This window comes from Schistocerca americana, chromosome 7, assembly GCF_021461395.2.
Source record: "Schistocerca americana isolate TAMUIC-IGC-003095 chromosome 7, iqSchAmer2.1, whole genome shotgun sequence".
Lineage (NCBI taxonomy): Eukaryota > Metazoa > Arthropoda > Insecta > Orthoptera > Acrididae > Schistocerca > Schistocerca americana.
The window spans coordinates 630958396-630973540 of NC_060125.1; the positions used below are offsets into that span (position 1 = coordinate 630958396).

The window sequence follows — 15145 nt, forward strand, 5'->3', positions numbered from 1 at the left end:
TATACAAAAGATTTGGTAGACAATCTGAGCAGGCGTCGTCGGTTTTTTGCAGATGACGCTGTCGTTTATTGACTAATAAACTCGTCTGAAGATCAAAACTAACTGAAAAACGATTTAGAAAAAATATCTGAATGGTGCAAAACCTGGCAGTTGACCATAATTAACGAAAAGTGTGAGGTCATCCACATGCGCGCTAGATGGAATCCGTTAATCTTCGGTTACACGATAAATCAGTCTAATCTAAAAGCAGTAAATTCAACTAAGTACCTAGGTATTACAACTACGAACAGCTTAAATTGGAAAGAACACACAGAAAATGTTGTGGGGAAGGCTAACCAAAGGCTGCGTTTTGTTGGCAGGACACTTAGAAAATGTAACAGACCTACTAAGGAGACTGCCTACACTACGCTTGTCCGTCCTCTTTTAGAATACTGCTGCGCGGTGTGGAATCCTTACCAAGTAGGAATGACGATCAAGAAAGTTCAAAGAAAGGCAGCACATTTTGTACTATCGTGAAATATGAGAGCAAGTGTCACAGAAATGATACAGGATTTGGGCTGGAAATCATTAAAGGAAAGGCGTTTTTCGTTGCGACGGAATCTTCGTACGAAATTCCAGTCACCAACTTTCTCCTCCGAATGCGAAAATATTTTGTTGACACCGACCTACATAGGGAGGAACGATCACCACGATAAAATAAGGGAAATCAGAGCTCGTACGGAAAGATATAGGTGTTCATTCTTTCCGCGCGCTATACGAGATTGGAATAATAGAGAATTGGAAAGGTGGTTCGATGAACCCTCTGGCAGGCACTTAAATGTGATTTGCAGAGTATCCATGTAGATGTAGATGTAGAGGTAGAATGGGCAGGACCCCACAATTGATGTCCTATCCCGGCGGAAGTTACAGGCGGGGTTGCTGTCGCTGTGACTGACCACGCGGCATGTGTCCGCGGTGGTGCTCAGGCAGTGTCGCGAGAATTGTCCATCCCACGGTAAACGCCAAGGGAAGTTTTTCACCTGTTTTACACTCGTACCCGTACGAGATAGCCACGATTCAGCAGCTGAAACCTCGCAATCCCTAGCAACATTCTGAATTTGCTCTTCAGTCTATGGCACCGATCGAAGTTGACGACATATGGCCGAGCAATATTCTATGCACTGACGAGGCACATTTCACACCACAGGGTGCAGTGAATACACAAAACTGCTGGATTTGCGGTACTAAAATGGCTCTGAGCACTGTGGGACTTAACATCTATGGTCATCAGTCCCCTAGAACTTAGAACTACTTAAACCTAACCAACCTAAGGACATCACACACATCCATGCCCCAGGCAGATTTGCGGTACTGCTGAACCGCGTGTTGTAAACGAGGAGCCATTGCACCCGCTGTACGTGTCTGTGCAATGAGGATTTTCAAGCATCTTTATGCTCGATCTGTTCTTTGAAGCCGCGCGGAATTAGTCGAGCGGTCTGGGCCCTGCAGTCACGGACTGTGCGGCTGGTCCCGGCAGAGGTTCGAGTCCTCCCTCGGGCATGGGTGTGTTTGTTTCTCCTTAGGATAATTTAGGTTAAGTAGTGCGTAAGCTTAGGCACTGATGACCTTAGCAGTTAAGTCCCATAAGATTTCACACACACACTTTACAATGCTCTTTGAAGAGAATACACCCAGAGGGTCTGCCAGGTGTGCCGTGACGACTACACTTTGCGAGACCCCCTTGAACAGCATGTGATTCCTGCTTTGGAAGTGCGCAACTGTGTAAGAACCGCTGTTTTCATGTAAGATGGGGCAACATCTCTCGTCGTTCGCCAGCGAAAGATTTGCTTAATATAACCTTCCACGAACATGTTATCTCCAAAGGTTTTCCAGATACGTAGCCCGGAAGATCGCCTGACCTGAACCCAAGCGACATTTGCCTCTGAGTGTATCTAAAAGTCCGCTGCTCGTGGTCTCGCGGTAGCGTTCTCGCTTCCCGAGCGCGGGATCCCGCGTTCGATTCCCGGCGGGGTCAGGGATTTTTTCTGCCTCGACGTGACTGGGTGTTTTTGTGTTGTTGTGTTGTCTTCATCATCATCAATCATCCCCATTACGGTCGCAGGAAGGCAACGGCAAACCACCTCCCCTAGGACCTTGCCTAGTAAAGCGGTGCGGGTCACCCGCATCGTTCCCCCACGCTCTGTAGAGAAGCATGGGACTTCATTTCCAATTTTTTCCATATCTAAAAGAATGCATTTACCAGGGATACGACCGAGCGAAGTGGCGCAGTGGTTAGCGCACTGCACTCGCACTCGGGAGGACGACGGTTCAATCCCGTCTCCGGCCATCCTGATTTAGTTTTTCCGTGATTTCCCTAAATCACTCCAGGCAAATGCCGGGATGGTTCCTTTGTAATGGCACGGCCGACTTCCTTCCCTAATCCGATGAGACCGATGACCCCACTGTTTGGTCTCTTCCCCCAAACAACCCAACCCAACCCAACCCAGGGATACGTCCGGTCTCTACTTGATATAAAGGCCAGTATACAGGAACACGTTGCTCTGATTCCACCAGGACTGCGGCGTTTATGGATGCAGCAGCTCGCCGACGTCTCCGGTGCTCATATTGAACAAATTGTGTATAGCAGTGTTTAATAACGACATCAACATTATGCCTTTCTGACTTGTTTGACCTTTTCTGCCCAGGTATCGTTGCTAATACACTCCTGGAAATTGAAATAAGAACACCGTGAATTCATTGTCCCAGGAAGGGGAAACTTTATTGACACATTCCTGGGGTCAGATACATCACATGATCACACTGACAGAACCACAGGCACATAGACATAGGCAACAGAGCATGCACAATGTCGGCACTAGTACAGTGTATATTCACCTTTCGCAGCAATGCAGGCTGCTATTCTCCCATGGAGACGATCGTAGAGATGGTGGATGTAGTCCTGTGGAACGGCTTGCCATGCCATTTCCACCTGGCGCCTCAGTTGGACCAGCGTTCGTGCTGGACGTGCAGACCGCGTGAGACGACGCTTCATCCAGTCCCAAACATGCTCAATGGGGGACAAATCCGGAGATCTTGCTGGCCCCCGGTAGTTGACTTACACCTTCTAGAGCACGTTGGGTGGCACGGGATACATGCGGACGTGCATTGTCCTGTTGGAACAGCAAGTTCCCTTGCCGGTCTAGGAATGGTAGAACGATGGGTTCGATGACGCTTTGGATGTACCGTGCACTGTTCAGTGTCCCCTCGACGACCACCAGTGGTGTACAGCCAGTGTAGGAGATCGCTCCCCACACCATGATGCCGGGTGTTGGCCCTGTGTGCCTCGGTCGTATGCAGTCCTGATTGTGGCGCTCACCTGCACGGCGCCAAACACGCATACGACCATCATTGGCACCAAGGCAGAAGCGACTCTCATCGCTGAAGACGACACGTCTCCATTCGTCCCTCCATTCACGCCTGTCGCGACACCACTGGAGGCGGGCTGCACGATGTTGGGGCGTGAGCGGAAGACGGCCTAACGGTGTGCGGGACCGTAGCCCAGCTTCATGGAGACGGTTGCGAATGGTCCTCGCCGATACCCCAGGAGCAACAGTGTCCCTAATTTGCTGGGAAGTGGCGGTGCGGTCCCCTACGGCACTGCGTAGGATCCTACGGTCTTGGCGTGCATCCGTGCGTCGCTGCGGTCCGGACCCAGATCGACGGGCACGTGCACCTTCCGCCGACCACTGGCGACAACATCAATGTACCGTGGAGACCTCACGCCCCACGTGTTGAGCAATTCGGCGGTACGTCCACCCGGCCTCCCGCATGCCCACTATACGCCCTCGCTCAAGGTCCGTCAACTGCACATACGGTTCACGTCCACGCTGTCGCGGCATGCTACCAGTGTTAAAGACTGCGATGGAGCTCCGTATGCCACGGCAAACTGGCTGACACTGACGGCGGGGGTGCACAAATGCTGCGCAGCTAGCGCCATTCGACGGCCAACACCGCGGTTCCTGGTGTGTCCGCTGTGCCGTGCGTGTGATCATTGCTTGTACAGCCCTCTCGCAGTGTCCGGAGCAAGTATGGTGGGTCTGACACACCGTTGTCAATGTGTTCTTTTTTCCATTTCCAGGAGTGTATATTACGTACGAAAACATTTCTGTACGTATTTCTTTCATTCGCTGCGCCAGATTAGCACCTGGTGGCCACAATTGGAACTATTTTTTTTCAGCGAAAATCAGGTCCTCATTGACGCATTAGAATATCCACCAAGTTTCGCTGCCATACGGGACCTCTGTGAGTAGCTGCACTTTAATTATAACCACTCGGTATCTGATCTAAGGTATCCAGACACCTATTAGCGGACATTAGAATCGGGTATGACCATCTTTCGCCGTTATGACGCCTTACACTTTGCTGGGGACGTTTTCAGTGAGGTATATGAATATCTGTCGAGGGATGGCAGCCCATTGTAACTCAGTTGCCGAAACCAAAGTAGGTCATGATGCAGGACACTGGGGCCTGGAGAAACGTCGAAGCTCTAACTCGTCCCAAAGGTTTTGCACTGGGGTCAGGTCGAGACTCCATGCATGCTAGTACGTTTCAGGAATGTTATTCTCCACAATCCATTGCCTCACAGATGCTGCTTTATAAAATGGTGTGTTGTCATTCTGATACGAGCCATCATAGTCCCCGATCCTTACCTCTGCCGTAAGCAGCATACAATGTTGTAAAATATGTTTGTATTCCTCTTCATTTAGCGTTTATTAAGCACGCCCTAACCACGAAAATCACCGACAAACTATTACACCTACTCCTCCGCACTACACATGATAGCATGTAACGTTCTCCAGGCTTTCGTCAAACCCATTCCATCGGATTTTCACATGGTATATGAGCTGTAGTAATGTCAGCTCTGAAAAGCGCGTAGCCCTCCGTTTTCTGCCGGTGGCGCCTTTGTCGCAATTGAAGGCTTCGGTGTCTCCCTGTAGCGGGAAAGGGGAAAAGTGGGCTGTTCGCGTGGGTTTAAGAAGTGGCTGTATGGGCTCTCGTGGTGAGTTGGCAGTCGGGGCATGAAGAAGAGACTTCTGTGCCGGGGCTAGAGGGACGGCACGCAGACCGCGGCATCAGCGTAAGCGACGCGAGCAGCGGCTCCGTGGTATGGGGCGTTAACTGCTCGTCGCGAGAGGAATCTTCCTGAGCGTGGGTCCGCGAGGGGCCTGATCTGCAGTTCGGCCGCATGCTGTCGACCGGCGAGGAGGTTCTGAAAGTCGGCGCACCTTCCTGCGTCCGTTGAAACGGCTGGCAGCGGGCGGCTCGGCAGAGCATTTGGAGGTGCTGCCTTGGTTCAGTCCTGGGAGTCGTAACGCACCGGAAGTTGAGTATTGATTGTTGACAGATTTTATGAAGTTTAATTGAATTCAATTTATTTATTCTTCTTAATTATATCAGCCGCATATTTTAGGGGTTTCCCGCCATTCATTCTCGTCTGCCCACCCGCGGGAAGGTGGTAATATTAGAAAGGGTGGTCCGTTTGTCCCCTTTTGAGAACGAAAGGGGGGAGGGGGGGGGAGTCAGAGTAAATCTGTGGTTCGGATTGCTTCTTTCCCCTCCCAGCTTACCTGCGGGTTATTCGACTGTTAGCCTCTGCCATGTCTGTGAAAGTCTAAGGCACCAATGGCTGTACTGTTTAAAATGCAAGTCACTGAGACCTGATCCATTCTCTCGCCTGCCATAACTACTATTACTAGACTCACGTGTAAATGGTACTCTAAGGAAAAAGAAAAATTTCTTTTGCCTCGTGGCAAGAACTAGTCAATTGCATAACGAATTCCTGCTCATCTGGAAGCTGTAACTTACGTAAATTTGTGTTTATGTTTATTTGGTTATAATCAAGCAAGGTTGTTAATGCACGCCGTAGTGGATTTTTTATATTGTTTCTAGTCCGCAGAAACTGCTGTGTGTTCTTTTTCCAATCCAATACTTTTTAAGGCTTTTACTCACCGTGCTTATGTCTTTTATACAGATAGTTGGTTATTAATGTGTTTTCTTGCCATGCAAAAGTTTGCCATTTCATTACGGGTAGAAATGGTTGCCTTGAAAGGAGAATGTTGTAAAAATTGGCAAGTCTTACCTTGCAAGCGTGTGTGTTTGCCGTAAGTTAACTGGCAGAAATTTGTAAAATTTGTTTTTTTATATATTTTGGAAATGTTAATGTTATTAACTGTGAGTGTCCTCCCTCTCTCCCCCCCCCCCCCCCCCCCGGTGTGCATGACTCATGCGTTTTGGTTTTTCTATTTTCAGACCTTTTGTAAACAGGATTGTCTTTATATGTTGCAGACAAGTTTCATTCTGCGCCATTTAATGAGCCTGAGTGAGGCTGTTGTGGGCGGCCGTAGCTACGGCTGTTGTAACCAAATGGGAAATTTGTCTGCCCAAAAGTGAAGTCATCTATTCAAATTGTATTCATTTATTAATGGAGTGAAATTAACCTGTAATTTAGCTGGTCTTGAAATATTGTACCACGTCGCGTTGTATACGTTAAATTGCTTGTCTGTGCCGGCCGGTGTGGCCGTGCGGTTCTAGGCGCTTCAGTCTGGAACTGCGTGACCGCTACGGTCGCAGGTTCGAATCCTGCCTCGGGCATGGATGTGTGTGATGTCCTTAGGTTAGTTAGGTTTAAGTAGTTCTAAGTTCTAGGGGACTGATGACCTCAGATGTTGAGTCCCATAGTGCTCAGTGCCATTTGAACCATTTTGCTTGTCTGTACTTGCCTTTTACTGCCGTGAAATTTTTTATAATAATTTAATTATTTAAAAGTCCTTTCCTATCGTAAATTGTGACTTGTTCGTTAAATGATTGTTGGTTTTTTTAAATATGGTAAAGTCTTGCACAAAATTTGAATAAAGAGTGTTACTGAAAATTGTGTGTAATTTCACCAGTTATTACTTGGCACCTACTTCCACTTTACATTTTGTGTATTAATTGTGATTAATAACCTTTGGTGAACTAGTAGTAATTTTACGGTTCAGTATATGACGATTCATTGCTCCAAATCAATGGTTTCCAGTCATCCACTGCCCGTGGCGTGGCTCTTTACACCATCTGAAGCCTCGCTTACCATTCTCTGCGGAAATGTCTGGCTTAGGAGAAGCTGCTCGACCATTCTAGCCCATTTTTAGAGAGGGACTGGAAGTTTAATTATGGATGCATACATTCTAAGACAAAAACGAAGCACCACGAAGGAATTACCGGAATGGGACGTAAATCGACAGAAGTGATATACATGTAGGGACAAAAAATGATTAAAATTTCAGAAAAATTGGATGATTAATTCATCAGAAAGAGCTTCACAAATTGAGCGAGTCAATAAAGCGTTGGTCCACCTCTGGCCCTTAAGCAAGTAGTTATTCGGCTTGGCACTGATTGACAGAGTTCTTGGATGTCCTCCTGAGGGATATCGTGCCAAACTCTGTCCAATTGTTGCGTTAGATCGACAAAATCCCGAGGTTTCGAGTGTCCTGTCCATAACACTCCAAACTTTCTCAATTGGAGAGAGATCCGGCGATCCTGTTCGCCAGTGCAGTGTCTGGCAAGCACCAAGACAAGCGGTAGAAACTCTCAGCGTGTGCCAGTGGGCACAGTCTTGCTGAGATGTAAGCGATGAAGGGCGACAAACCGGGGCGTAGAGTATGGTCGACGTACCAGAGTGATGTAAGGGCGCCGCGAATGAAAACCAAAGGGGATCTGCTGTGGAATGAAATGGCACGCCAGACCGCCACTTCTGGTTGTTGGGCCGTATGGCGGCCGACACTCAGGTTGCTACCCCACTGCTGTTCTGAAAGTCTCCAGACACGTTTTCGCTTGTCATCGGGGCGTGATTAGAATTGGGATTCATCACTGGAGACAACTCTACTCCAGCCAATGAGATTCCAAGCCGTAGACATATGAAATTAATGAGTCAATGGACTACGTCGGAGGAAAATGTATTGAATTCGTATTACAAGCAGTATGGCTTTTTTGCATGTACTTGTTAACATGGCACTGGTCATTGATGCAGTAAGTTTGAGAAAGATATTCGCTGACTGTAAGGAGATATCTTCCTTTCACTAGTTCAGCAGTAACAACATAATGGTCCTGAAGAGTTGGTGTAGAATCGACTCAATCTGGCACTCACATTGAGTCCGACGAGCAGCTTCACGTCCTCCTTGTACTTGTGGTACGAGTCGGCCGCCACGTCGCCGTTCTGGCCGTCTGACGTCAGGTTGGGCTGTGCGTGCAGCGTGTGGTCCCAGATGCTCTCACCCTTGCCTGAAACACACATGTGTACGATGTGTGTTAAGAAAGTTAGGGAATTTTTGTGAAATGACATCGTGCGATTTATTCGTTGTTGTGTTGGTGTTCTGACGGTCGTATCAAGGCGATGTGGCCCCTGGTAGCTGGGTGGTCAACGAGACAGAATGTCCTACCTAACGGCCCGGGTTCGATTCCCGGGTGGGTCGGAGATTTTCTCCGCTCAGGGACAGGGACTTTGTGTTGTCCTTATCATCGTCATTTCATCCCCATCGACTCGCAAGTCGCCGAAGTGGCGTCAAATCGAAAGACTTGCACCAGGTGAACAGTCTACCCAACGGGAGGCCCTAGCCACATGGCACCAAGGGGATGGCGAGATAGATCCCTCGCAGGGGCACAGACACAGAGGTCGGAAGAAGAACAACCAAGAAAAGCGGTTTCAGTATCAACCGTGAGAGGTCCATGAATCTTCCTAACCCTTGTGCTCCAGTCTTCTGTCCTTGAAAAGAAACCTTTCGCTCGGTCTGTATATGTACAGGGTGATTATAATTGAAGTTAAACTTTCAAACCGATGTAGAAATAACACCACGGGTCAAAATGACATCAAATTGCAACGGAATATTATCGGAGAAAGCGGAAATGTATGGCAGAAGAAAAATAAATAGTTACAAAACAAAGCACTAGGTGACACTGTAAGCATCATAATCTAATAGTGGTCGACTAAAGCGTTCGTTTGACGTTAAACCACCTACACTACTCAGTGTGCATGGGTGTACAGGTGTGATACTTTTAGTAGCGTCAGTCCATCCACCACGGCAGGGTCATATCACATCTGATGGGAAAAAATCGGTTTTCAATTGTCCCGAGGCCAAAACCCGCATAAAAAGCATCACTCACATCAGTTATTAATTGTGCTGCCGCCAAAAACCGCATTAAAAGCATCAATCAAAATCAAATCGGTTTATTAATTTCCGTGTGACTGGCGCAAAACATGTTCAATATGCTGTCCACCGTTTTCTGAAACAAGTTGAAATCGAGAAACAGCATGTTCCACAACTGATCGAAGTGTTTCTGGGGTCACGTTCAGAATGTACTGCGCAAGGCGTGCCTTCAATGCAGCTAAGTTTGCAATCGGAACACTGAACACAACATCTTTCAGATAGCCCCACAGCCAGAAGTCACACGGATTAAGATCAGGCAATCGGGACGGCCAGGCTGTAGGGAAATGGCAGCTGATAATCTAGGATTTCTTAAATGGCGCTTCAGCAGCTACTTACCTGGATTTTCAATGTGTGGAGGTGCACCATCTTGCAAAAAATGATCCCATCCCCAAATCCACACTGTTGGAGACCTGGAATGAAGTGGTTGCGCAAAATACACTCATAGCTTACCAGTGACGGTACAAGTAACAGGACCGCAAGCACCTGTCTCTTCGAAAAAATATGGCCCTATGATAAATGATGCCGCAAACCCGCACCACACAGTAACCTTTTCAGGATGAAGTGGTAGTGGTTGATTTGTGTGTAGATTTTCTGTTGCCGATATTCAACAAATGGGTCTGAGCACTATGGGACTTAACTTCTGAGGTCATCAGTCCCCTAGAACTTACAACTACTTAAACCTAACTAACCTAAGGACATCACACACATCCATGCTCGAGACAGGAACCGAACCTGCGACCGTAGCGCCTAGAACCGCACGGCCACTCCGGCCTGCCATATTCAACAATTCTGTGCATTGACATATCCTGTCAGATGGAAGTGGGCTTCGTCTGTCCACAAAATCTTCCACGGCCAGTCATTATCCACTTCCATGCGAGCAAGAAGTTGTAAGGAAAATGTTTGTCTTGCATTCATGTCAACAGGAAGCAACTCGTCCACATGGTTAATTTTGAATGGATAGCAAAGAAAGATGTTTCGTAGGATTTTACGCACCATGCTCACAGGTATGTCCAATTTTCGGGTAATTCTCCTTGTACCACACGTTTGCACACCACCACTCATCTCCTCCTGCGTTTCTGTGGCCACTGCTTCCACTGACGTCGAATCAGTTCGTTTCCTCTCTGCACCAGGTTGCACACCAAAGGAACCCGTCTTTTCGAAAATTTCCGAATCATTTTCTCCAGACCCACGGCAGTCATCGGACCAGCGCCTTTTCTCAAACCCTTCAGTGTCCGGAACTCCTGCAGAGCGACGCATGCACAGTCATCATTCTTGCTATACAGCTTTACAAGTACAGCGCGATCCTGCACGGAGACAGTCATAGCGAACGCCGCAGACGCGAAAGAAGGAAAAGCCGCGTACACGGCGTGTTTACTCAAACTTCAATGGGTCGTGAGCTTCACAAGTGTTTTCATTTACGGACTCTGAGACATACTGCGCTAGCTATTGAGCGATTTTCGAACTGTTTTTTTCTTCTGCTGCCCTTTTTCCCCTTCTCCGATAATAAACCGTTGCAATTTGACGTCATTCTGACCAGTAGTGTTACTTCTACTGCGTTTTGGAAGTTTAACTTTAAATATAATCACCATGTAAATTCCCGCTGTAGTCACAATGTCACCTCTACTCGGCCGTCTCGTACAAATAGCACCACAAAGAAACTATTACTCCCGATCACACGTCTGTTGTTAACATCGTTTGTGTGGCGATAGTGCACTGGGTTCAGAAAGCTGCCACCCCCTGCACGCTCATGTTCAACAATGGAGTCTTTCCTGCTACTTTGTTGCTATACTCCAGGATCTCAAAGATGCTAGTGCGTGCAGAAGCAAATACAGTCGTATTTGACTGGAGTCTCCCGATTTCTGTCGAGTGAAACACGACCGTGGACGGAGCAAGTGTAAGAGTTGGAGGGGTTACACGTAATTTACTTACTCCTCCAGCCAGTGCAAGGTACCCCTTCTGTTCAAGCGGCATTTATTTGCCTTATTTTCCAGTTTTATGAATTTGTATTGCGTCTGCACGTGTCATGTAGCATTCAGAGGGTAGAGCGGTATCGCAAAACGCTCACAGTCGGGAGTAACGCTGCAGATCCCACGCTGAATGAAGGAGCCGGTGGACTGCATGGCGTTGCCGGTGAACGGCGGTGTGAGGCGCTGTGGCTAGACACAATAACGCAGCGAGGTACTTAGGGAAAACACAGTTATTCTGGCGCGAAGCAAGTACTCTTGCTTAACTTTCTAGCAAAAGTCGTTTTTATCGAGTACTGATGTTAGGAGACGCCTACATACCATAAACACTTCCTTACAACAGTATTACACCGCCATAAATGGATCATCTTAATAAATAAATGAATAATGTTTAAGCTAAAGAAAATGTACGAATGGCTACGAAATATCACGAGTGAAAGTACGAGGGACAGGCTGCGCGTCGTTTCTCCCGTCGCCGACAGGCTGCCTTCTGATCATTCCTTTTGTAAGACCCTGCTGTCAGGAAATTGTTAGTTATCAGTTAATCATTATTAATTGTACCGATATTATAGGCATATGGTGTTTACTACATAAACACCTCATAATGGCATCCTTTTTGAACGTTATTTCGAATAATATAGCTTCACATTTAGTCAGTCAGAATATATCGTAGTTCGACCTGACTCCAAAAAAGAAAAAAAAACCGCAGACTTTCATAGTACAGCACAGTATTTTTTTCTCGCAGACGATTTTAACAAAAAAACTGTGCACAGTGATATAAAAAAATATATCGTCTCAATGTGCCAAAATTTGAAATAAATCGGTGAAGAACTTTTCGAGATTGTTACTAACAACGCTTACCCTTGCGCGGGACATAAACTTCGACAGCTTCTCGGCAAAACATAGAAAAAGCCCTACTCGACGACTTACCAAGGTAGTCCAAGGACGGATTTTTTTAACCTGTGCAAGACTCGGGTGGAAAAGCAACGCCAATTGTGTTGTACGCCTCTTACACAATCCTCTATGGATTTACTGGCTAAATTGAGACATTTATGGAGGTTTGGTACAATTGGGGAGGGGGGTTCTTGCACCTGTATTTTTCCTGCTCCCTAGATATGACAGGTGCGATCTGCTATGGAGAATTCACGAATAAGCCTTCTGTGTCTGAGCAATAATAGTACGAGAGTCTATAGCTGTTGTGCATATTAACAGCTATACCCTATCGACCTTATGAAGCCCTTATCAGCAAAATAAAAATTATTAAAAAAACTGTTTAAGTTCGAGTACAGATGAATACAGACTGTCAAATTTACCTGTCTCAACGACAGAACACGACACCGATGCTAAACTTTACTTCACTGACTTTGCTTCTTTCAAAGCAAGGTAATGCAAAGAAAATTACAATAAAAAGACAGTCCCAGAAAATGGATCTTTTCTCAACGCTTAATTGTGCCCCTTCCTTTATTATACCTAGCTTCGCAATTGCTAAATATAAATGGGAATTAGATATACGTCCTAAACTCCTCCCCCCCCCCTCTCTCTGTCCATCTCTTCCTCTCCCCGCCCCTTCTCTTTGTCTGTCTCCTAATCCTGCCCCTCTATCACCTCCTCCTCCCCCCTCTCTATCCCACCAACTTATACTCCCCCCTGCCTCTGTCCATTTACCCCTCTATGTCCGTTTACTCCGTCCGTCTCTGTCCATGTCTTTTTCTTCTCCCCCCCCCCCCCCATCTGACCTTCAGATTAGTGCCGGCCGCTGTGGGCGAACGGTTCTAGGCGCTTCAGTCCCGAACCGCGCGCCTGCTACGATTGCAAGTTCGAATCCTGCCTCGGGCATGGATGTGTATGATTAGGTTAGTCAGGTTAAAGTAGTTCTAAGTCTATGGGACTGATGACCTCAGATGTTAAATCCCATAGTGCTTAGAGCCTTTTGACCCTTTTTTTCAGATTAGTTTTTTGCAGTTACAATTGAGACCCGTGGTCTAGGGGTACCGTCTTTGATTCATAATCAAAACGTCTTCGGTCCCGGGTTCGATCCCCGCCACTGCCTACATTTTGATAAATAATCAGCATTGGCGGCCGAAGACTTCCGGCATAAGAAGTCAGCCTCATTCTGCCAACGGCCTTGTCAAAGAGGGCGAAGGAGCGGATAGCGGTTCAGGGCACTCTCTTGTCCTAGGGGTGGGAAATTCCCCCTAAAGGCAGAAGAATCAGCAATGATCAATGACATGAGGATGCAGAAGGCACGTAACGTGTATCCACAGGACATGTGGCCTGTAATTGAAGAAGTGTCATGATGATCTCTCCATTGGCAAAAGATTCCGGAATAGTCCCCCATTCGGATCTCCGGGAGGGGACTGCCACGGGGGAGGTTACCATGAGAAGAAGATTGAATAATCAACGAAAGGATAACGTTCTACGAGTCGGGTCGTGGAATGTCAGAAGCTTGAACGTGGTAGGGAAACTAGAAAATCAGAAAAGGGAAATGCAAAGGCTCAATCTAGATACAGTAGGGGTCAGTGAAGTGAAGTGGAAGGGAGACAAAGATTTCTGGTCAGATGAGTATCGGGTAATATCAACAGCAGCAGAAAATGGTATAACAGGTGTAGGATTCGTTATGAATAGGAATGTAGGGCAGAGGGTGTGTTACTGTGAACAGTTCAGTGACCGGGTTGTTCTAATCAGAATCGACAGCAGACCAACACCGACAACGATAGTTCAGGTATACATGCCGACGTCGCAAGCTGAAGATGAACAGATAGAGAAAGTGTATGAGGATATTGAAAGGGTAATGCAGTATGTAAAGGGGGACGAAAATCTAATAGTCATGGGCGACTGGAATGCAGTAGTAGGGGAAGGAGTAGAAGAAAAGGTTACAGGAGAATATGGGCTTGGGACAAGGAATGAAAGAGGAGAAAGACTAATTGAGTTCTGTAACAAGTTTCAGCTAGTAATAGCGAATACCCTGTTCAAGAACCACAAGAGGAGGAGGTATACTTGGAAAAGGCCGGGAGATACGGGAAGATTTCAATTAGATTACATCATGGTTAGACAGAGATTCCGAAATCAGATACTGGATTGTAAGGCGTACCCAGGAGCAGATATAGACTCAGATCACAATATAGTAGTGATGAAGAGTAGGCTGAAGTTCAAGACATTAGTCAGGAAGAATCAATACGCAAAGAAGTGGGATACGGAAGTACTAAGGAATGACGAGATACGTTTGAAGTTCTCTAACGCTATAGATACAGCAATAAGGAATAGCGCAGTAGGCAGTACAGTTGAAGAGGAATAGACATCTCTGAAAAGGGCCATCACAGAAGTTGGGAAGGAAAACATAGGTACAAAGAAGGTAGCTGCGAAGAAACCATGGGTAACAGAAGAAATACTTCAGTTGATTGATGAAAGGAGGAAGCACAAACTTGTGCCGGGAAAATCAGGAATACAGAAATACAAGTCGCTGAGGAATGAAATAAATAGGAAGTGGAGGGAAGCTAAGATGAAATGGCTGCAGGAAAAATGTGAAGACATCGAAAAAGATATGATTGTCGGAAGGACAGACTCAGCATACATACGGAAAGTCAAAACAGAAACAGCCTTTGGTGACGTTAAAAGCAACGGTGGTAACATTAAGAGTGCAACGGGAATTCCACTGTTAAATGCAGAGGAGAGAGCAGATAGGTGGAAAGAATACATTGAAAGCCTCTATGAGGGTGAAGATTTGTCTGATGTGATAGAAGAAGAAACAGGAGTCAATTTAGAAGAGATAGGGGATCCAGTATTAGAATCGGAATTTAAAAGAGCTCTGGAGGACTTACGGTCAAATAAGGCAGAAGGGATAGATAACATTCCATCAGAATTTCTAAAATCATTGAGGGAGGTGGCAACATAACGACTATTCACGTTGGTGTGTAGAATATATGAGTCTGGCGATATACCATCTGACTTTCGGAAAAGCATCAT

At 46.6% G+C, this 15145-nt stretch overlaps 1 protein-coding gene across 1 annotated transcript in view; it reads right to left on the reverse strand.

The window, feature by feature from the left end:
• Positions 1–8308, reverse strand: part of LOC124623155 (myrosinase 1-like) — a 37620-nt gene extending 29312 nt beyond the window's left edge. Inside the window, exon 1 of the mRNA XM_047148946.1 lies at positions 8162–8308. Coding sequence (XP_047004902.1) covers positions 8162–8308 — 147 coding nt within the window. The remainder of the gene's footprint in view (positions 1–8161) is intronic.
• Positions 8309–15145: the final 6837 nt, after the last annotated feature.